Source organism: Artibeus jamaicensis, unplaced genomic scaffold (genome assembly GCF_021234435.1).
Source record: "Artibeus jamaicensis isolate MK-2021 breed Jamaican fruit bat unplaced genomic scaffold, CSHL_Jam_final contig_755, whole genome shotgun sequence".
In the NCBI taxonomy this organism is placed as follows: domain Eukaryota; kingdom Metazoa; phylum Chordata; class Mammalia; order Chiroptera; family Phyllostomidae; genus Artibeus; species Artibeus jamaicensis.
In genome coordinates, this window is record NW_026521950.1 from 2,387,611 (window position 1) to 2,410,130 (window position 22,520).

At 59.9% G+C, this 22,520-nt stretch overlaps 1 protein-coding gene across 2 annotated transcripts in view; it reads right to left on the minus strand.

The window, feature by feature from the left end:
- The window catches only part of ABCC12 (ATP binding cassette subfamily C member 12), a 37,159-nt gene extending 16,114 nt beyond the window's left edge, over positions 1–21,045 (minus strand). Inside the window, exons 1-18 of one of the 2 annotated variants that reach the window (XM_053672201.1) lie at positions 20,927–21,045; positions 19,987–20,142; positions 17,808–17,955; positions 17,315–17,548; positions 15,937–16,110; positions 15,343–15,490; positions 13,761–13,909; positions 11,212–11,319; positions 9,008–9,286; positions 7,079–7,150; positions 6,470–6,594; positions 5,587–5,659; positions 4,658–4,861; positions 4,157–4,291; positions 3,902–3,977; positions 3,749–3,820; positions 809–898; positions 75–178 (exon numbers count right to left, since the gene is read on the minus strand). In XM_053672201.1, coding sequence (XP_053528176.1) covers positions 75–178; positions 809–898; positions 3,749–3,820; positions 3,902–3,977; positions 4,157–4,291; positions 4,658–4,861; positions 5,587–5,659; positions 6,470–6,594; positions 7,079–7,150; positions 9,008–9,286; positions 11,212–11,319; positions 13,761–13,909; positions 15,343–15,490; positions 15,937–16,110; positions 17,315–17,548; positions 17,808–17,955; positions 19,987–20,142; positions 20,927–21,045 — 2,466 coding nt within the window. Of the gene's footprint in view, positions 1–74; positions 179–808; positions 899–3,748; positions 3,827–3,898; positions 3,978–4,156; positions 4,292–4,657; positions 4,862–5,586; positions 5,660–6,469; positions 6,595–7,078; positions 7,151–9,007; positions 9,287–11,211; positions 11,320–13,760; positions 13,910–15,342; positions 15,491–15,936; positions 16,111–17,314; positions 17,549–17,807; positions 17,956–19,986; positions 20,143–20,926 lie in introns of both variants that reach the window. The other variant, XM_037144821.2, reaches the window with a different exon arrangement.
- Positions 21,046–22,520: the final 1,475 nt, after the last annotated feature.

Below are 22,520 nucleotides of genomic sequence, written 5' to 3' on the forward strand. Positions count from 1 at the left end.
GTGTGGCGCTGGGTTGCGGGAGACTCGCTGTGAGCCACTTCCTCCATGCTTTCCAGGGCTAGAGGGACACTCACCTGGGAGCCCTTGTCTAACCAGAAACCCAGCCACCAGTTGCTGAAGGCGGAGCTGCCGATCATCAGGATGAAGAGGGACACGGTGAAGAGAGAGAGGAAGTACCCTGCGAGAGGAGGGAGAGGTCCGGCAGGTTCCGGTGCCGGGGGCACCTTAGCTTCCTCGGGCCCAGCCCTGATGGGAAATTTCAAACCTGCAGGGAAAGGCCCCCCAGCCCTGGGAACCTCCTTCCAGGCTGATGGGTTCCTTCTGGGTGTGGGGCCCCTGAGCCCGAATTGGGGTGCCCGTCTATTCCGCTGGTTGGAGAACAGATCCAAATTGTCAGCTTCTGGAAAACCACCACTACACGCTCTAGGGGAAGCGACTCGGCATTCTTTAGAAATGAACAGGTTACAGCCAGGTCTTGCCGGGGAGACTAGAGGCGTGCTTTGCTGCCGAGCCGGGGCTCTGCACTAAGCCGATGGCCGAGCAGAGGGGAGGTTACAGGGCCGCTGCTCACTCAGTCCCCGTGACCGGAGCCCGGCAGCTTCAGTGGAGATGGAGAACGGCCCCGTTTCAAAGGCTGTATTGTCAGACTTTAGATTTTTAGTTGGGGGGGTGGGATTAAAAGCATTGATCAACAGCCCAGCCTAAAAAGAGGAATTGTTAAGGAAATCATGCAACATGAACCCAGCAGCCTAAGAAAAAATTTCTTTTCAAAATGCCACGTAAATCAACTCGCTGTTTGATACCGAACCTCCAGCCGCCGTAATGTATGTGTGGTACGTTTTCCAGGTCACGGTTCCTTCCAGGCGGGCTCCGGTCTGGACGAGCTGGTGCAGAGAGCCTGTGGGGCACACACAAGTCCTGCAGCCCCACCCCCACCCTCGGCAGGGGGCAGGAGCCCCGTGGGGCGGGGGCCCTCCCACACACCCCCGCCGCCACTCTGGGCCGAGGTCCTTCCCGCCACGGGCCCTGTGCTTTCAGGTTCTCCACACACATCGGTGATCTGATCGGTGATCTGGTTTGGTCCTCGTGGCAACCCCGGAGGCACCAGGCTTTTGGTCTTTCGAGAACTATTTGCTAAGCACCTGCTATGTGCTCAGCCCCGGGGGGGACAGGGATTGTCTGGCCGAGTTCTCCCCAAGCAGGTGCAAAGGCGAGGCCGTGATGTGCGTGGGTTGGGCAGGAGCCAATGGGAGCGGGGAAGCCGGAGAAGGCGCCGGCAAAGGGCACCGCATGGCACCAGCCACGTCTTATTCCGAAGTACAGGACACTCCGGCCTGGGCAGACCTCACGGTGGAGGGTTTCTCCCAGGACCCAAGGGATCTGGGATCTTTCTGTACCCACTCCCATCAGCCTCTGGGGGAGGGCAGCTCTCTGGGGGGTAAATTCCCAGCACTTTCAGCCTGACCTTTGACCCTGCCTCTGCTGCTGCCAGAGAGAGGCCCCGGGCAAAGGAGAGCAGAGGGCACCCACAGCATCTGCTGCGGGGGGACGAGAGGAGGTGGCCTGTCTTCTCAGAGCTCACACCACGCAGAAGACACCCAGGTGTCCTCCTGGGTCAGCCCCTGCCTGGACTCCTGATCCCGCCTCGTGGCTGTCCCAAGTCCTCCTCGTTATCCAAGGGCAAGGGAAGTGACCATCCCAGTCTCGTGGAGACATCTGGGAAGCGGGTGGACGCCAGTCCTGCAGCAGGGACGGAGTGCAGCTGTCCCCCCATCCTCTGGAGAGGCATGGGAATGCCAGCCCCAAAGCAGAGTCCTAAGCCTTACTTGGCTTCTATGGCCAGCGACGAAAAAGAGAGCCAGACACGGGGCTCCAGGCCCCCGGCCCTGTGCACCCCTCTGGCGGGCAGGCTCCCACACTCAGAGGTGCCTACATGTACACACACGCACACGCGTGGCCCTGGATATTCCCTCGCCAGAACCTCTCCGTTCTCGCCTCTGTGTGACCCTCCGGCTTGACTCTGACTCACCATGTCTCCCTCTGGGGGTGTAGGTGCCCCACAGGGTCAGGCCCCACTGGCCTGCACCGTGCTCTTGTGGGTACCTGGGCCAGGCCTGGCAGGCCGCACCTGGTCCCTCCCTGTGGCCTCCAGGTGAGTTACTCTCACCATTTCACTTTGCTCCCCAGAGACAGGAGGGGAGGCAGCATGAAAGCGGCCCAGGACCCCAGACCCCGGGCAGCCTGGGTGTCCCAAGCAAGCAGCTCGCGGTGGCCCCGGCAGCCTGCAGAGCAGCAAGGATGCCGCCTTTCCCAACGTGCGCAAGCCTTTGTCACCAGCCCTTTCCGGGTGCCACGTCTCACCCATCTCACCCGTCGGGCTGGAAGACACACTTCCCCCACATTTCCACACCTCTGAGATCAGACGTGCTTCCATACGGCACGGTGCCGCACCGTCCTGGCAGAGGCCTTTCTAAGTGCATGCATGGGGGCGCGAGCACGGGGGCGCTGGTGGTCCTAACACGGGTGGCAGCTGAGGTGACAGAGGCCCCAGGGTTTTTAGCTACACGTCATGGAGGGAGAGAACCTCGTGGTGGGCACTCTGAGGAAAGAGGGGGTGGGCCTCGCTCCCTGTCATCTCTCACTGCCCAGCATGGGCAGCCATGTTGAGTGGTTGTCGGATGGATGGAGACAGGGTCTGAGGGCACCAGGAGGCCGCTGGACCAGCCTGGCCCCTGCCAGGCCCATCTGCCACCTCGCTCCGCTCTGCCTTCCCGGATTCCCTCTTGCCCTCCACCCCAAGTCCTCCCCACCCCTGCCTTGTGTCGCTGGCAAACTCCTACGTATCCTTGAAGGGCCAGTCCAGAGGCTGCCCCCTCTGTGAAGCCTTCCCTGATTTGCTACTCAGACTGCAGCTCCCCATGACTCTCATCACGGCATCCCATGATGCCCCACTGGCCTGTGCCGGCCCCCCACCCCCACCCCAGATCTTGGGGACAGGGATGTACTTTTCCCCTCTTCTCAGACTAGCTGGGTGCTGGCACGTACCTGATTGCTTAGTCTTTATTTGTTCAAAGAGTGAATGACCTGGCTACTCCCCAGTCTCTTTGCCGCCCCATCCCTTCTACGCGCCTCGAAGCAGCTCCTGCCTGGGCGCCTGACGGAGCTCTCTGCAGAGCTCGGACCTTCTCAGCTAATAATAGTAATCGCTGCTAAGGGATGTTGTGTGTCAGGCACTCTGCAAATTATTGTATGTGCAGCTCCTTAAATAGTTGTGCAAGAACCCATGAGGCTGGTGTTCCTACTTTCCCATTTCACGGATTGATCAACTAAGTTTCAGAGCAGCCCCGTTGTCTTGCTCAAAGTCCTAAAACCAGTCAGTGGTCGAGGCAGGACTCGGACTCCGGCAGCAGAACCCCAAGGCTCACACTGCAGTGAACCACAGGACCCTCATTGGCCCGAAGGACAAGCATGGCGCATCCACTTCTCCGTCCTAAGCTATGGACGCTCTGTAAACACGGCCTGGTGGAAGTAACACTGGCTTCAGTGTGGTTGCCAGGCTAATCGTGTGGGTGTCATCACTTAGAGTTGTAATGTGAACATTTCTCCTAAAACGCCCCATGGTGTGCTTGAGCGTGACATTGTCGTGTTAACAAGTTACACGCACATGACTTTGTAATAAAAGAGGGGCGTTATTTGTGCCGAACCCTGTATTTCGGGGCATGTACCCAAGGGAAGGAGTGCTAAGTACCTTTGATGTCTGCCAACTCAGAGTGTGGGTCAGATTCTTCTCCTTCCTTCATCTCCTCTCCTGGGGCCAAAACTAGGAGGAGAAACAGACAGATGTGTGTCCGCTCAGGAGCCACCAGGAACGAGGGAGGCGTGATTCAAACTCGGGGCGTACCGGCCCCTTCGTCTCTGTCCGCAGGGCTCTCCTTGGGGGCTTCTACCATCGCCCTGTTGTAAATGTGCTCAGGGTCCTGGAGACGAAATGAAATGCCCTCTGAAAGCGAAGTGACGGACCTTCCCACGGCCTGGGGACAGGGGTGGGGGGGCGGCCCAGGGAACAGGAGGGGCGGCTCGGGGACGGGGTGGGGGGGAGTGGGCAGCCCGGGGACCAGGGGGGCGGCCCAGTCGCGGCAGCCAGGCACCCAGGTACCTTGAAGTGCAGCCCGCGGAGGGTGTGCACCAGTTTCGCGTAGCACCCTCTGTCCTCCATTAGCTCCTCGTGGGTCCCCTTCTCACGGATCTCTCCATCTTCCAACAGCACGACCTCATCACAGGACTCCAGGAACTGCGCAGACAAGGAGGCCACCGCAGTGAGCTCCTGACCCGGTCACAGAGAAGGGCGCCGAGCAGGCATTTGGGGCGGAGCCTCGGCCATGGGAGGGCCTGGGTTTCCTGAGTCTTCAAGAAACCTCCCCCTCTTCTGGTTGGAAGAAGGGTCTTGGCCCCACTGAGCCTGGAGTCAGGACCCAGACAGCCCATGCAAACAGGAGCAGGCAGCGAGCGCTTGGTGAAGGCCAAGGTGACTGGGGTCTCCAGTGTCTCCCCCGCCCCGACCCCGTCCAGGTCAGCCTCACCGGGCAGAGCAGGTGTGGGCAGCGGAGGAGGGGACTAGCATCGGGGGCCACACCCACCCTGTGACCCCTTGGCTCACCTGCAGCTGGTGGGTCACCAGGACGACCGTCTTCCCCCGGAGCATCTTCTTAATGCACTGCTCAAAGATGTGCTGTCCCACGTGGGCGTCCACCGCCGACAGGGGGTCGTCCAGCAGGTAGACGTCACGGTCGGAGTAGACGGCGCGGGCCAAGCTGACCCTCTGCCTCTGCCCCCCGGAGAGGTTGAGGCCCCGCTCCCCGATCTGCGGACAGGGGCCTGGGCTACTGCCTGTCACCGGGCCCCTCCCGCCACCCCACAGTGCTCGGCGAGCAGGAGCTTCCTGAACCTTCTCAAGTCTCTTCTGCAGACTGGTCATCACCATGTCCTAGTTCCTCTACCCCTTGCAGGGACCTCACAGGGGTAGATGCCCTGGGAGTGAAGACCCCACTGTGGCTGGGAGCCCAGTGGCCAGTGGTGACCAGGACTTCCCAGTGCTGAGCGAGGGGCAACATCAGCAGGGGCCCTGTCTTGCTCACTCTCAAACTGTAGAGCGAAGCTCCAGAGAGCGGGCAGGCTCACAGAGGAGACCCTTGCATTCCTGGGTGTGGCAGAGGCCGTGAGGTACGGAGGGGCCCTGAGGCTTCGGCCACAGCCCCACACGCAGGTCTCCCTGCCCTTGGGGTGAGGAAGCAGCTTCAGCCAGAACCTTCTCTGAAACAACGGGCTGATGGGAAGTGGCCCCAGGAGTGACCACACTGACCCAACACAAGTGGAGCTGGTGGCATCTCCATGGTGACTTCCCCCAAGGACAGATGCAGTTGGAGATTTCGAGGTGGGAGAACCTGACTTCCCCGAAGTTCCTGGGACCTTTCCGTCCTCTGGGGGGCATCCGGTGCGGCGGGAGCTCGGCTACACCACCACCCTTTGGCCCTGGGCAGTCGGGCTGCTTTGGGGCGGCCGTGGGGCTGCGCTCCGGGCTCTGCTCACCTCCGTCAGGTCCCCGTAGGGAAGGTCGCTCAGGTCCTGCTGCAGGGCACAGACCCGAACCGTGTGCTGATACCTGGGGGTGCAGAGGTCAGAGGTCAGCATGGGGAGGAGCGCCTCACCAGCCCGGCTTCCCAGGCTGCATCTAGAGACAACGCTGTTTCATGGGGCCGGGGGAAGGGTGGTGGCTGCTTCGTCTTTGATGTCCAAGGGCAGCTTCCCGGGACCCGTCGCCTCTCCCAGCCTGATGCAGAGTCGACCCGGGAGGGCCAGCTCTCCTCTCTGGGCTTCAGCCTCTTCATCTGTGGAATGGGGGCCAGCGGCCAGGGTCCCCCTGCCTGGGTGGTTATGGACCTTGAATGAGAGCCTGGACGGGGCAGCCCCCCCAAACTGGGCAAAGAACCGTGAGAAACCAGAGCTGGGAGTCAGGGATCCAAAGTACGACTCAAGCCCTGTTTTTGTCCCATGCGGTCTTGTTGAGAACATGGACAGTGACCTGTCCTGAGGCCCTGGTGCCAGCTCGTAACTGCAGGGCTCATTCACTGCATACGTGGGGCTCAGGATTCCAAGCCCACTTTCGGTTACTTGGCCTAATGCAAAATTTCCAGACTTATCCTTCTCCAGGCTGACAACCCGTGCACGGTGACAGACCCCCTGAATGCAGAGTGACGGGCCCCCTGAACACATGCAGCTCTATGCCGGGATCCGTCCATGTCTGGGACACGATCACAGACCTGCCCTCTTGGTCAGAAGACACCGACACCCCTCCGGACCCGATCAGAGTTACACCAGAGTTGCACCTCATTAGAGAGGCCCACTCGGCACCGTGGCCAACGGCGCCACCGCCTGCGGCGGGAAAGCCTCGAGCTTTCCAGGGCAACGTTACCTCTGGTGGTTGTACTCGGCTCCAAACAGAATGTTCTCCCGCACACTTCCGTGGAAGATCCATGCCTGCTGGGACACGTAGGCCAGGGTGCCGCTGACCGCCACGACGCCCCGCTGCAGCTGCATCTGCAGACGCCGGCCCAGAGGACCCTCAGCAGCCAGCCTCACCGACTTCTCCCGGGGGCCAGTTGGACACTCGCCACCCGCCCCTCATCCCGCGAGCATTCATCCTGAAGTGCCAGAGGGTGCAAGGTCTGACTGTGCAGAACGAGGGTCTCAACAAAAACATCTGTGGGAGCCAGGAACGTTCTGGAAGAGGCAGGGACGGGTCCTGCTGCTGGCTGGAGGGCACAGGCTGGTGCCAGGCAGGCAGGGTGCCTTGGAGCGGACCCATCTCAGATGCTCCCTTTTCCTCCTGGGTGCTGATTGGATCCCCTCCCCAGCCAGGCCCCCGGGGGTCTGCGAGTCAGCTGAGGGCAGGGTGCTGCCATGCGCAGGAACCTCCTAAATGTGGCCGCCCACTGTGTACCCAGCTGCCCGGTCCCAACAGTGGGCAGGGGCGCTGTCATCATGTGGCTGCTGCACCCTCACAGTGACCTGCATGGCTCACCTGTCCCAGGAGAGCGGAGATGAGGGAACTCTTCCCACTTCCGACGTTCCCACAGATGCCCAGAACCTTCCCCTGCCAGAGAAGTGGAAAAGGGACCTGGTCATTCCCCCTGTCCTCACAGGGTCTGGGGACCAAGGGGTCACCCTGAACTGCGCATGTGGGACCAAAGAGTCGCCGCTCACTCCAGGAGGTGGCAGGTGCAGCCTCACGCCCCAGCTCGGATGGCAGCCTAGAGGAGGCAGGAACCAAGTCTCGGGAATCTGGTGAGTCTCGGGAATCTGGTGAATCTGGGGAATCTGGCCAAGTCCCAGGCCCTGGAGGCGAGAGTGGTCCTGCACCCAGGCTCCAGGGACGCAGACCTGATAGAGGTGACAGCTCGTTGGGAGATGGTGGACAAGATGGGGAAGTGAAATCTGCTGTAGGTCAGATGCGTGCGGGGAAACAAACAGAACAGGGTGGTGTGGAGCGGGACAAGTCCCCAGGCGAGGGCACAGGTCTGAGCGAGGGCTCTCTCGGAGGGGACGGACAGACGGACACAGGCCCTCGGGGTCAGAGACCAGAGTCAGACCGGCTTGTTCAGGAGGAGGAGGAGGTCACACCGGCTGGGGAGGGCAGGGTGTCCTGGGGTCAGCTCTCCCAGCAGGCGCCAAGAGAAGCCTGGACAGAGTCCCGACAGCCAGTGGCCGAGGTCTGCTCCCCCACCATGGACGTCTTGGCTCTTTGTGGGGGGTGGGTGGGCCCTGAGGCCCAGAGGCAGATCTGGCAACTGGAAGGTGGGTCCCCGACAGTATCTGCTGTGGGCGATGGTTGAGTGAGACCCGGCAGAGTATGGGAGGGAGCCCGCAGCCGCCCCGGGGAGCTGCGCACACCGGGCCCGAATGCAGGGAGGACACAGCGCATACTGGGCTGAGGTCGGAACATCTGAGAACATTTTCATTACGACCTGCTCCCTGTGATCCCTTAGAGCAAAAACACCCGCGTGGGGACAAGTATGGCTCCTTCCACACCCTGATGGACCACAAGGGCCTGTCACCTGCCTGCCTCCCCAGCACCTGAGGGTTGCTGCCTGTCATCGCGAGTTCCAGTGACAGAGTCTGATGGAGCCTATGTTGCCATGGAAGCTACAGGTGAGCGAGGCTGACCCATTTCATTTCCACAACAGGACTGCAAGGAACGGGGTGTCCTGGAAACGTGGGGACAAGAGGCCGCAGGTCTGGATGCAGCCTCCCCAGGCACCTGGCTGTCCTCAGGGTCTGGCCCGCTGCTTGGGGCCAGGTCTGAGCTTTCTAGATTCCTCCCTGTCTCCAGCAGAAAGCCCATGAGGCACCCACGTCCCAGTTTCCATGTCCCTTGTTATTAATAACAAGGTGAGGGACCTTCTCTGCGCCGAGTGCTGGGCTCAGAGTACAAGGCCACGGCTGTGACCCAGGCTGACCCTCGGCCTGACCCCAGGGGGTCTCAGTCTCATGGAATCACAGCAGGGCAGCGATAGTGCCTGCCGCTTGGGGCTACTGGGCAGGTTAAATGAGTTACTGATGTGCCTGCTCATAAGCTTTGGCTGTTGTCAACCGTGAGGGGACCCTAGCCTGAAATTAAGAACAAATCAGGCAGCATTTACAAAAGCCGGTCCGGCTGGGCCTCGGCCGCCTGAGTGGACCATTTCTTCCACACCCACACGGGCTCCAGACTCTCCGGGGTTTGGAGGTCGGTACCAAGGCCACCACCCTCTTCCTCTTCTTCTCTCAGCTGGGAGAGGATGTCTCTGCTGTTCAGGTGCATGGTTTTAGAATTTGGGGACAAAAGCAGCCTGGTTAGAGACACTCCGCCACTACCTGCAGCCCAAACTGCACCTTGGGAGGCCGGGAGGCGGCCAGGGCTGCGTGACCCAAGGCGGGGGCGTGCGCAGCCCACCCGGCGGCCCATACCCACCTTTCTCACGGCCAGGCTTATGCCGTGCAGGACCGCCTTGCAGCTGCCCTCCTGCCCCTCCGGGCCGGCCATGTCCTGGGCTGACGGGCTCAGGCTGTATGCCTCCAGCCGCTGGCTTTTGAGAACATGTTTTTTTTTCTGGGTCTTCGCTATCTTTAGGTCGCTTTTCCTGCCGGTGCCTGGCTCCCATGTCAGGGTGGCATTGGCTAAAAGCAAGACAGTGTCTGGGCCTTCTGGCTGAGTGATGTAGCAGGGGAGGCTTTTAGCTACGAGAATTTTCTACGATTAAAGAAACAAAAGTGACTGGGTAGGCGTCGCCCATTTGCAAGGACCGCCCCGATATGTCTTCTAGGAGCCCCGAGTCACCACCAGGGCAGTTCTGCCCGAGACGTACAGGAAAATCGCTCTGAGCATACGCCCCCCGGGGGACTCGCAGCGGAAGCAGACCCCGTGGCTCACACAGGGTAGGACGGCGGCGCTGTGACCACCAGGCCGTGCAGGTCGCCCTCGTGGAGCACGCAGACCCCCGCTACGCATTACCCTCGCACCCAGGACAACGGCTCTGGCCGCTGAGTCTCCCGGTGGTGGGCTTCATGGTGTGGCACTGGTGCCCATGAAACTGCAGCCGCGTGCCCAGTGCCCACCGTGTCCTCTTCCTGGGTCCCCCGCTCAGTTCAACAAAACACCTGCCAGGTGCCTACTGTGCACCTGATCCCGGGGTGGAGCCCAGAAACGCCGTGCGAAAGGGCACAGCTCCTGTCCTTGGGGGGAGCACAGTCTGGGGGGACAGGCATGGATCGTTTCAATGAAGTGTGACAGGGACAAAGTGGAGAAGGGTCCTAGAGGCCCATGCAGGGTGGCTGAGCCCAGTCGGTACAGGTGCTGTGCAGGCAGGACAAGGTGGGGGAGAGGGGAGGGCTTTCCATTGCGGGGCACAATGGGAGCCAAGGCAGGGAGACGTGGGGCGCAACAAGCAGCCCAGAGTGTCAGAGGACCAGAGCTGGGGGAGGGAAGGGGACAGGAAGCAAGGTGGAGACCTAGCTGATGGAGCGCTCGGCCACCATGAGGGGTGGAAAGGGGGACAAGGGCCCAGCCGTCTCTAGCAGGTGAACACCAGTGGTCGGGCCAATATTTTAACAGCTCCCAGGGCGCTGAGGGCGGCCTGCCTATGAGGAGGACGATGTCGGGAAAGGACAGTTGCTCCGTGAGTCACACGATAGTCCGGGTGGGAGATGGTGAGGCTTTGAATGACAGCCAGGGCCGTGGGCCGGGGGAAGGTCAGGGAGCCGAGAAACAGCGCCGTTGCCCTAGTCTAGGGTGCCCGCTGTCGTTACGCACATAGTTCGTGCAACGCGGCTGGATCATGTGTTTTGTTAAAAAAAGAAGAGTGGTCATTCGAGGGTGTACGTTCTCCTCAACCTTAGAAATGGCGCCTTTTAAAACGGAGTCAACCCAGGGAGCAGGAGCTGAGCCAACAGGGCCCTGGTTGGGTGAGGTGTGGGCGGTGAGGGAGCGGAGGGACACGGCACCTGGGGGGCGCTGGAGCCAGCCCCCAGGTCTCTGGCTGCAGGGAGCAGGGCCTGCCGTCGTTCGCAGACGCGTGGACCCGCTGTTCTCTGGAGTGCCACACCCCACCCTCAGTCCCCGTCCCGACCTCGACTTCAGAGCCCCTTCACCTGCCCTTCCTGTGCGCACTGATTTCCCCGCCGTGCACAGCGGGCCCTGGGTTCCCTGGTCCTGCACTGGCCTGGGGCTCTGAGGGCAAAGACTCTGTTCCCTGCATTTGCATGTCCCACAGGCCTCGTGCATGGGAAGCACACAGTAGGTCTCGGATGGACCAACACACGAGGGAATGAAGTGACTTGTGCATAAATGGGTGCCCCCCACCCCCCTTGCCACACTCAGGACAGAGCATAGCAGACAGGTAGCCCCCACTCCCAGGAAGAGTGTAGAGGGTCAGCGAGCGGTCCTTCTGCACAGAGACGCCCTCTCGGTGTCCCTCCCAGGGCAGACCACCGACAGCTCTTCCCCCGTCCCAGCCTCCACATGCGTACCCATCTGGGTCTGCAGGGAGGGCCCCCACTGCCCGCCGTGTCCTGCCAGCTGGGGACCCAGCCCCCCCAGGGGTCGGCTCGGCTTCCCCGTCTCTGGGAGCTTTCCCCTCCCCCAAAACGAGCTCCCTCCTCCCTCGAGATTAGTCCTACCTTCATCCTCCTGAGAGAGACGCTGGCTTCGGCTGCCGCTTTGACAGAGAAAGGCAAGATGGCGATGGAGAACTTCATCACGTTGAACATGGCGATGACGCTGAAGGCCTGAGTGACAAACGGAGGGAGGGGAGGTTCAGGACGGGGTGTGGCCTTGGCCCCGAACCCCGACATCCGTGGGCACCGAACTCACTGAGACGCAGGTGGCACAGCCGGGATTCTCAGGGGAACAATTTTGTTCACTTGATGGCTCAAGAGATTTTGCTTTTGCATCTTCACCAGTGAGGCGGGGCCTCTGGGAGAAGCAGGCCTGAGGAGGGGCTCTGACTGCCTCCTTTCGGAAGCCGCATCCGAACCACATTTGAACTTGACCTGTGCCATTGACTCAAACCCCACACAGACCTTCCCGAATCGTTCCCATGTCTTAGCTGCTTTGGAAGCATCTGGCCCTTGCAGGGGAGTCTCCGGCTCCCCCGACGCACGGCCCCGGGGACAAAGGGGGAAGCTCCTTGCAAGGACCTGCTGGTCCCTGCTGGCTTTCTGGCCCCAGGGTCTGGCTTCTCCACACACAAGTGACAGACGCGAAAGCCTTCTTTCCCCTGCCCCTTCCCCCCAAAAGTCCCCTCCCCTCTTTGCTGGGACCTCCCACCCTGAGCCAAGCCCAGCCCAGCGGGTAGGACACTCCAAGAAGTGTCCTCACTGGGGTGGTGCCCTGGGGGGGGTGGCACGGCCTCATCTCTCTGACTTTGTCTTCTCTTCTGTCCAACTGGTAATTAGCAGCCACCCCGTCACCACCCATTTAAGAAGTAAATAGCACAAGTTCTGTTGACAAGTCCGGAATGATCCTGCCCGCTATTCTGGGAGCCCCGGGGCCCCGGCTGCGGCTAATCTCCGTTAGGCCAGTGAGAGAGTGACAGAGGTGCTCCGTTCGCCACCTCTGGTTCTACACCCACCCCCAAAGGGGGCTCAGCAAACACAGTCCTTGGGTGACAGGGTGCCTGGGTGACCCAGCGCCTTGGGGCTGGCTCCCCTTGGACAGACAGGCTTCCCTTGGACAGACGGACAGGCCCTGGCAGAGAGGTGGCTGCGAGGGATTCTCAATGTACAGAAATGCAAGCCTCACGTTCAGGGGATCTTCCTGGTCTAGCTTTCTTCTAAATCACTTTAGAAAAGAGTAACTCTGAGTGTTTGGTTTGGTTTCAGACTCATTTGCTTGGTGTCACTGGGGGAAGACTTCATTGTTTGTCGGGAGTCATAGAGCAGTGTTCTGTCCAGGCGTTCGGGTGCTGGGCCGGATTCAGGCCCCAGGACGGGGTGAGAGTAACCGGCTCAAAGGACCTGAGAAGGTCAAACTGGCTCCCACAGAAACTCGGGCGGTGGTCCCTGGGGACGCCCCCTCCAGAGCGCCCTTCGCTCTCCTCCTGAGTCCCGGATTGGGGGGCGGCCCCCCCGCAGCATCTTCATCCTCTTTCCTTCCTGTTTCTTGCTTCTGTCCCCTCTCCTCCAACCGCTTGCCCTTCAGACAATGGGTTTAATGCTCTAGCTGTTTGTCGCTTTATCTCCACTGGGGCCGTTTTCCATCCACTCGGGCTTCTGTGCCTCCGAATGCACAGGCCCCCTTCGAAACGCCTGCACACCGTGCACTCCCCCCAGGTGTCCCTCCGGGCTTCTGTGGCCTAGGAGAACACCTGTTCGGCATTTACCGAGGGCCTCGCACTGTCCCAGTGCTTTGCCCAAAAGACCTCTTCAGCCCTCACAGCCACGGACACTTTCCTACCCCGTGGATGGATCACAGAATCCAGGCCAGAGAAGTGCCGCACGTCCGGCCTCACCCTGCACCGCCCATCCGGGACCTGCAGCCCCGCCCACCCAGAGCGCCCCCCCCCCCCGACTCTCCCGGCACAGTGTCTGCAAGTCAGTAAGAGTGAGACGGTCCACCCTCTGCTTCTTCAACACACTCAAGCCCTAGACACACACGGAGTGTGTGGTGGCCAGAACCCAGGGAGACGGAGCAGAGGTGAAGAACAGGGTCCCATCGGGGCCAAGCGGTGGCCGTACTGGGTGGCTCACCATGTTGCCAGTGCCACACAGATCCCGGCCTGATGTTAGCTGCCCCGGGCGCCCGTGGGGGCTCTTTCACTGCCAGACACAGAAGAACCAACCCCCCACGGGAGACGGCCCTTCACCCCTTCCTGGGACGGCCGTCATGAAAACGAAGAAGACAGGAGTGGAAGTGCAGCCACGATGGTGAGAAGGTGGAACCCTTGTTGGCTGACGGGGGTCTGGGATGGCACAGCCGCTTGGGAAGGCGGACTGGCAGTTGCTTGTTTGGTCTCGATTTGGTTTTGCAAACATAAGACATGTTCCTGTGACCCCTGCGACCCGGCCACAGACTGGGGAGGCGCTGGGAGTCTCGTGTGTGGATGTCTGGGTGTGAAGCTGGAGCGGGTGGTCCAAGGCCAGTGCAGGTGGATGGGGGAAAGAGCTGCCCACCGGGGCCCTGCTGGTGCTCCAGGGTGCGTGGAGGCCAGTGGGCGAGGTGCTCTTACCACGGCGGCGGTGAGCCGGCGGCGCAGCAGGATGTGGCCGGTGAACGTCAGCACGATGGCCATGGTGGACGCAATGGGGGCCAGGGCGGAGTTTCCGCTCTGGACGAGTCCGGCTTTCCCCAGCAGCTTCCTTTCCCTCTTCCTTATGTCTGCAACCCAGAAAGCAGACCGCGCAGGTTTATTTTTCATGGCAAGCACCTGCCAGGTCCTCCTGCCAACGTGCCGAGAAGTCCTGCTGGGAGGTTTAAATGGGAGGAAGCAGAGAGCCCCGGGCACGGAGCCAGCCCTTCTGGGAGCTCAGTGCTGGTTGGCTGCCGGTTGGAGAGGGTCCAAGGTCCCCTCCGAGCCTCATTCTCTGTGTGTCGGGAGTCAATACTCAGAAGCCTGCGGGGACCAGGCAGGTAAACATAATAAAGGGGCTGGGCAGGGAGTAAGGCCAGAGGAAGCACGCAGAGGGAGCCCAGTGGACGTGGGGGAAGGAGGACGGCAGAGGTCGCATCTGGACGTCCCTGCCCTGGTCCAGGAGAGGACTTTGGCTTGGACCAGGGAGGGGGTGAACGGCAGCAAGCAGACAGATCCCAGAAACGCTCTGGAGGCAAAGCCCACAGACTCAGAGCTATTTTTGAGCTGGATTAGCTCAGTCTTCCTGAACCTTACAAGCCGGGACCCTCTTGCTGATCAGCCAGTGCCTCTCAGAGCCTTTGCACAGCGACACTGTGGCAGCTAGTGACTTCATCTGACTCGCGTTAAATTGCATTAAGTCAAACGGAACCAAATTCATCCACGTTTCGAGTCAGTTGTATTGAGGTGAGTTCGGTGTGTGGAAGGGTGTTTCTGGACCCTCACAGAGGGTCCCCTGGGGCTGCTGGCATCCCAGCCTGGGACCCTTCCTTTGTCAACAAGCTCAGAAGAAGCGGGGTTCCTAGAGCCACTCCCGAAAACCCGGGTGCACAGCTGCAGGCCCCATTACGTGCTGGCCGAGAAGTGTAATTGTCGATCTGGGGAGCCCATTGTAACACTGGTCAGATCATTAGCCAGCCAAGCACCTGAGTCTCCATCAGTGATTATGTAAATATTCCTGCAATTAGATTTGCATTTATATTTGATCGAAATGGTTTTAACATCACCTTTAAAAGGGAGGCAATACACACATGCTCCTCTCGGCACTAGGAACGTCAAGCCAGAGGGCTGCCTGATGACGGTGAGGCTCCTGCAGGCTGGGAGGGGATTTCTGTGCAAGTGTGAGTGTGAGTGTGCAAGTGTGTGTGCACGCACACGTGTAGACATCTTCTAAGTCAAGCAAACAGCTGGGGGCAGCTCTCTGCCAGCTCCCTCTGCAGTAGTGAACTATTTTTGTAGACGGCACCTCACCAGTCAGCACCGGCATCCGTGAGCCCCAGTGAAGGCTGTGCCGTATGGCACTGACCTGCTGAGCCCCTGATCTGCTGGAACAGGTGCCTGCTTCTGTTATAAAGTCTCCCTTCTCCTCTGAAAAGCCTGTAGGATGGCTCAGGGGTCCTCTCGGCCCCCTTCTGGGCCGCCCGACCCCAGAAGAGCCCTCCTACCAGGTAAGTGTGCCTACCTCGGATGGTCTTGGTGAAGGACTTCTCCCAGGCATACATTTTAATCAGTTTGATGCAGGTCACAAACTCATTCATCGTCTGTACCCGCTTGTCCGTCATCGAAATGGCTGATCTTCGGAAAGTGGAATTGAGCTTCGCCATAAACATCTGGAATCAACGTGCGAGCGCAGGGCTGGGGGAGAGGTGCTGGGATGCGGGCGGCCTGAGAACCCCGGACGGGGGTGGGGCAGGCAGGAGAGGCCCTCAGGTGGGTTGGCCTGAGGTTCTGGGCCGATCCCTTCCCTTCAGTGGCAGCAGCTAGTGTGTGTGTGTGTGGGTGGGGGGGGCGGGGTGCCAGGGGTGGGGCAGGTGATGGGTCCCCTCGGCGTGAAGAGTGTCAGGGACCCAGACAAACTAGGGGGGTGCGCCTCGGCCCTTCCCCGGGCCCTCAAACAAGTTTCTTCAAAAGTATCACCGTGCCCAGGAAAGGAAGCACCTCTGCGAGCCCCCCGCAGGGGTCTGCGCCCCAGAGACCGAGCCTGTCCTCCAGTCCAGGGGCCGGGTGTGTGAGACACGAGCGTGAGGCAGCAGCCGCTGCAGAGGCCGGCCAGTACCTGGATGGGGATGAACGTGACGTACACGGATATCCCGATGAGAGCCGTGGGCCCCAGGATGAAAAAGGAGTACACTGCACACACAACCATGAGGATGGGGATGGTGGCTGGCAGGGGACAAAACAAGGCAGCTTCAAACAGGGAATAGCTATCGCTCGATAGTATATTCAGCACCTGGAAAGAAAGCACAGGGTTCAGGCTAGGGGTGGGTGGGCCAGGCAGGTCTCGGCTGAAGGCTGTCAGGGTGGCTGAGGGAGCCGAGGTGACAGACTCTGCCTTAGAGGACATGGGGGGCCTCCGGGGACCAGCATGGTGGGTTTTGTGAGCCTTGTCCTGGGATGACTTGGAAGAGGTCAGTCTTTGAGGACAGAGAATGCTAACGAAGAAAGACAGGGAGGGGTGTCACCACGGGGCGGCCTGCCCAAGAGAGACGCCCTCCTTACTGGCACAACTCTGCCAAAAGAAGTACTTCCCAGCCCCTGCCGTGGAGGGTGGACAGTGACGGGGCCGTGTTAGGGGCGATGAGCTAGAACCCAAAGCGTCCGATGGGATATCAGGGATGAATTCTCAGAGGGAGCCAACTGAACTCAGAGGACACAGCCTTCTGGTCCTTTGCTCCTTCCTGCCACCAGCTCCTACCGGGGACAGGGAGGGACGGCTGGGTCTCCAGCACCCACCTCGAACCCTCGGGGAGCCCTCAGGGAGCCCAGGATAAAGGGAGGAACAGGAGAAAGATCCAGAAGTCCCCAGACCAGCCCTGGATGGACCTCTTCCAGGTCGTTTTTAGACAGAGGGAAAGAAATTCACTTTGTTAATCCATCGTTTTCTTTTCTCGGCAGCTGATTCTAATCTTAATTGATACAGGATGCTTCGAACATACGCTGCACCATCTGGGGTTCCCTTGGTGAGGGGAATTTTCTTGTGTACACGGGGAAGGTTTCGTTACTAAGGATTAAGAGCTTAAGAAAATGTTAAGCCTGAGGTCCAGCAGGCGCAGCGCTTATTTCAGCTTTGGCACCCCACATGCTCCGTAAATGGAACCCCTGGCGTGTCGGTCATTCTGGTCTATCATGTGGCTGTGATAAGCCCTGTACCAGCCCGTAGCCTCCCTGAAGTCAAAGCATTGGCCTGAGGTCGCCCCAAAGCCCAGCTGGCACCGGTGGGGTGGGGGGCACTTCCCAAATTCTCCAGCTTGAGCAGAGCTCTCCTGTCCCTGGATGATTTGAGTCCACGCCCAGTCACTGAGCCCGGAGATGGGACCGAATGGGCGGGATGCCCGCCAGCCGAAGGGAGGTGGATGCTTCATCCAGGAAGAGCACCTCACCCACAAAAGCTCAGCCCGTCGTCCTGGCAATCAGGCCCCTCTGGACCCGCCTACCTCGCCCACAGAGACGTGCGTCAGCGTCTTGAAGGACACGAGGTGCTCAAACACCAGGGTGGACACGGCCACCTTCAGCCGGATCGCCGTGCGGTAATTGATGGCCCAGGCCAGGGCCCAGAAGAGGACTTTGGTGAACTCGGTGGCAAAGAGGGCGGCACACAGGCCAATGCCCACCCAGACGTTCTTGGTGGTGCTCTCGGTGTGCCGGAGGATTTGGTGAATGAGGACCGTCTGGAAAACAGTGCGGCGGGCAGAGGAGAGGCCGCTGGGGCAGGAGGTCGGGCCGGGAGGCCTCCGACAATGTCAGCGAGCTGACTTGATGAAGCAAACTTTTTAATTAATTTCAGGGGCCTCCGCTGTGCTCAGCAAGGATTAGCTTTATGAAAATCCGCCCCCAAGGAGCTCGGGGATAATGACGATGCACTAAACCCACCGGCTCGTGGAGGGAGGTGCTGATGACACTCCCTGCCGGTCTGGGGGCTGCACTCACCGGCCCCACGGCAGCCATGACAATGCACAGGATGTTGGCCACGATGTCCATCAGCACCCGGGTCCTCTGGAACTTCCAGGCCACTCGGCCCAGAGAGGCCCTCTCAGGACCCTCCCTTTCCACCTCTTCGTCCCACAGGACTCGAAATCTGTGGGGGGAGCAGAGGAAGGAGAAAGGGACCGGCGTTCACACTGGCTGCTCTAAGCCGCTCCGAGGTCACACCTCACGAGGGTGTTTCGCACGGCCCTGCAGCCTGGCTGAGGCGGCCTGAGCCGAACAGCAGGGTCTCCCCGTCTTCCTTCGTGGGGGGTGGAATCGGAGAACAGGCTGGTGCCCGCACCGGGGCACTTCCTGCACTTCGTTTCCTGCTCCTGGAGCCCATCCTGGCACAAGAGCAGTTCTGATCCAAGACAGAGGCGATGGAGGAATCGAGAGAAAAATCTTCCCCAGGGCAGGAAGGGATTTGTCCCTGCCGGAGATGACAGAGGACAGTGTGACGGGCGGGTGGAGAGCAAAGGAGAGCTGGCGTCACACCGCTGAGGATCTCGCTCCCGACGCAAAGGAAGGCTTTTAAGCTGACTTGATGTGATGATGCTACATATTTTTTTAAAAAAACCATTCTGGCCGCTGTGAAATCCCGGATTATGGGGGAAGCAAAGGCAGAAGCAGGGGCACCACAGTAAGAAACTCGGCGCCCAGGCGAAACGCAGCCTGACTCCAGGTGGGAAGAAGGCGGGTTTCAGCAGAGATGAACAGAGGGACAGCAGGACAGACTGAGGAGTTAGATGTGAGTGCAGAGGGAAGAGGGGCTGGGGCCCCAGGTGTCCGGCCTGGCCAGCTGAGCGGACGCAGCTCGCAGAGATGGGCGCGGAGCAAGACTCGGGGGTTGACCAGGTGGGGCCGAGGGTCAGCAACGCAGCTGCAGGTGGAGCAGCTTTAGCTGTAAGACCCCCGCCCGGCTGCTCAGCCGGATGCCTGGCACACAAATCAGAGTCTGGAAGCTTGTGATTGTTAAGGTGGGCAGCCGTGTTTGGTGTCCCAGCTTCAGTGTGGACAGATCGCCTAGGACCAGAGCACAGCCCGCAAGACAAGGGGGCCTGGGGTGCTGTTGGGAACCAAGCAGGGGACTCGAAGGGCAGAAACGGCTGGGCCGAGCTCCCCCTTCTGCCATCACCGGCAGTTTTCCCCGGACCCGCAGACTTTGGAAAAACCACGGTGGACCGAGCTTCCTGCAGGGCAAGAGTGAGGGGGGTGCAACCGCAGAGAACATGGCCCTCAAAACGCATGCTCCGACGGCGCCTCGCACATCACCCCTGTGGCCGGAGGGAAGGGAAGGAGGCTTCCAGAAGAAAGCAAGGCAGAGGGAGGGCCGTGAGGACTTCCCCACAGTTGGAGACGTTCATGGCCCATCTGAACCTCCAAGTTCAATGCGGCTGTTAGAAAGAGTGCACTGGATCGAAAAGTCACACAGACTCTTAACTGGAAACAGCAAAACAGTTCACCCACAGACTCGTGTACTTCCTCTTCCTCCAACGACGAAGAGGGTGAACGAACGTGACCGTGAGTGGGGAGGGGGAGGGAGCGGGAGAGGGGCGTCGGTCTGCCGAAGGCCGTAGCAGGTCCGCGCTGGAACTGAGTCCTACGGGGCATGCAGGGGTGCAGCAGGAGTGCAGCAGGGGCGGGCGCAGACTCTTCCCTCGCTCAAAATTTGGCTGCTTCTCCATTTTTATACTGGCCGTGAATGAGGTTGAACCGAAGCAAGGGACGTCTTTGTCAGACATAATTGTCCGGTACTGGCCATTTCACTGGGTTCAGCCTAAACCTATCTTGTAATACAAACATCCACCCACAACATTTAAAGGGAAACACTGTGTGGTGCCTGGAACTGTGGGCAGCAGCCCCAGGGGTGTCCAGTTTACCAGCACACACCTGGGCCCCTGCTCCTTAGCTTCAGGCCACAGCCCCAGGCAGTCCCTTGTCCCCACCCACTCTGCTCAGGCCTCACGTCCCCAGAGACTGGACCACGCCCCCCCGTCCCTGTCTCAGCCACTCAGAAGGGCCACCGCGACCCACGGGCACTGATTCCCACACCCGCCCCGCGGGAGCAACACTAGAAGGCTCAGGGTTGCCTTCTGGGGGTGGGGCCCTCTCCAGAGGTGACCCAAGGGACTCCTGGTACCTTTTGGCATTGATGTCAGACGAGTCATACTTGGACAGCGGGGGCAGGGCGTCCATGGTCAGCGTGCGCTTGTAGCCTCTGACCATCACGGGTGTGAGCCAGGAGAACGTGGCAAAGGACAGCAGCCCTGCATCATCCATGGGGTTGGGGGCCAGCCTGGGGCAAATGAGACGCACGGGACTCCAGGGCACTGGCGCTGTCACCCTCGGTCCCTGGCTCAACGTCTGAACGACGGTAATGACTGCAGCTGGGCTCAGAACCTGTGACTCTCACCCAGCTGTCCTTTGACCAGCTCACAGAGCTGGTGAGCAGGGTGGTCAGATTTCTAGAAGTTTTGCAAGTTGGTTGTCAAACATGGACAATATTTAAAATTAAGTGACAAATTTAAATAAGTTATTTAAAGACAAAGGTGGTAAGTACTTGAAATTCATCACTTCCTGACTATTTTTTAGAGTGTTAGTATCTAAACGCTTTAGATTATGTGAGTTTCTTGTGTGTGTGTGTATGTGTATGTGTGTGTGTAGCCAACACCACATACAATAGGGCGCTACTGAGCACCTCCTTAAATTCAGCTGTTGTCTTCTTCTCACCCAAGGATAGGAAGGGTCAAAAGTGGCGGGTCCGTCAATGAATAATGGGTAGATGATGGATGGATGGATGGATGGATGGATGAGTGATGGATGGATAGATGGTAAATGGTGGATGGTGGATGGTGGATGGATGGGTGATGGTGGATAGATGGTAAATGGTGGATGGTGGATGATGGATGGATGGATGGTGGATGGTGGATGGATGGGTGATGGTGGATAGATGGAAAGATAAAAGGACAAGCACATAGAGGACAGCATGGGGAGTGGGCAGTGCCCCCTCCTCTGATGGACCAGAAACCATTCCTGGACGTTCTGGCCAGGCCTTCCCTCTGCCCCTCCTCCCAGCTCACCTCGCATAGGGCCTCACGGGGATCATAGTCCTCAGGCTGGGGTCATATCTCTCTGCGAAGGACCTGCGCTGGCCTCGCCGGTCTAGGTCAGAGATGAGGTAGGGGCCTTCCCCCACCATCATGGTGGCAGTCAGAGCCCTGTGTGCTCAGTCACAGGACTTGTACTCTGCAGCAGAGAGATGAGAAGTTCCATTGAGGATGCAGGCCTTCTCACAAGGCCACCTCACAGGACAAGGTGCACGTGCACAGGCTCACGTGGCCCCATTGCCGTGGCCGCTGCCCCAGAGGAAAACCCACGGTCTGGGTGGGAGGACACTTCAGAGGGCCTGTCCCATCCACCCCCCCATTCACCGGTCCCCTAAACCCAGAGACCAGAGAGCCATCCCTGAAGCTTGTCCTCCTCCAGACCTTTCTAGGGTCTCCTGCAATCAGAGCCCTCCTTATAAGTGGCAGTGACCTTTCTCTGGAAGTTAGCATGGCTAGAAGCATCACACAAACCAAACCCCGTCGTTTCAAAGTAAAAAGTGCAACCTTTTCAAAGGGGTGGCCTTCAAGGGCGCGAATCGTTTTCCACTATGGGCTGAATGTGACGTTCCCCAGTTGCTCCGCGCAGAGGTGCGTCTGCACCCACTCGTCCTCGTGTCCAGCCAAACGCCCCCGGACCCTGTGATTCTTTCCTTCTGGGGGGCTGGGCCTCCCTGTCCCCAGAGGACGCTCACCTATGACTTCTGTGACACCCCTGTTTTCTAAGGAAGGTCCAGACTCCAAGATGCCCAGCACAGGAGACAGGGGACCCTGGCCTCCTCCGGGGACTCAGAGGGCCCGGGAAGTTGGTGGCGGAGGTGATTTCCTTGAGCACACCCCGGGGAGGCTCAGTGACCCCCAGAGGGAGGCTTGGACACCCTGCAGCAGGCGTGAACGGCACTGAGCTAAATTTGGCTTTCCAGGGGACTGAGACTTTAAATCAGGAAGTCTGCTCTGGCGGCGGCTCTTTCCTCATTGTCACCCACCCTCCGCCAGGGGCGGGGCCGCCCAGAGTGATGCCTACTCACTGGCCATCGTGGGGCAGGGTGGGGGCTGCCAGAGCTGGGGGGAGGGTGGCCCTGTCCCGACCAGGACACTGGCCCAGGACTCTGTTCCACCCAGAGCGTTCGAGGGTTGGTGGGGGGTGGGAGCAGCCCCCCTGCCCCCCGCCTCCATTCATCCTGCTGGCCGCAGGGGTGGCCTAACCTGCCGTTAATAGAGGGACAAGGTCTGGGTCTAGAGCAGAGGATACAGACTGGACCATTCTGGACCACACACGAGGTGCAGGTCCGTTTTCTCTGGGCTGCGCAGTTGTTTGTTTTTAATTCTCCCCGAGGACATGCTCACGGATTTTGAGAGAGGGGGGAAGTGAGAGAAAGAAACATCGATGTGAGGGAGAAACGTTGATCAATCGCCTCCTGCAAGCACCCCCACCGGGGATCAAACCCACAAGCCAGGCGTGTGCCCTGACCAGGGGTCGAACCCATGACCTTTTGGCCATACGACGACACCCAACCCACTGAGCCAAGGCACGCACAGTGCTTTTAGTTTTATGAATTTGAATGAAGAG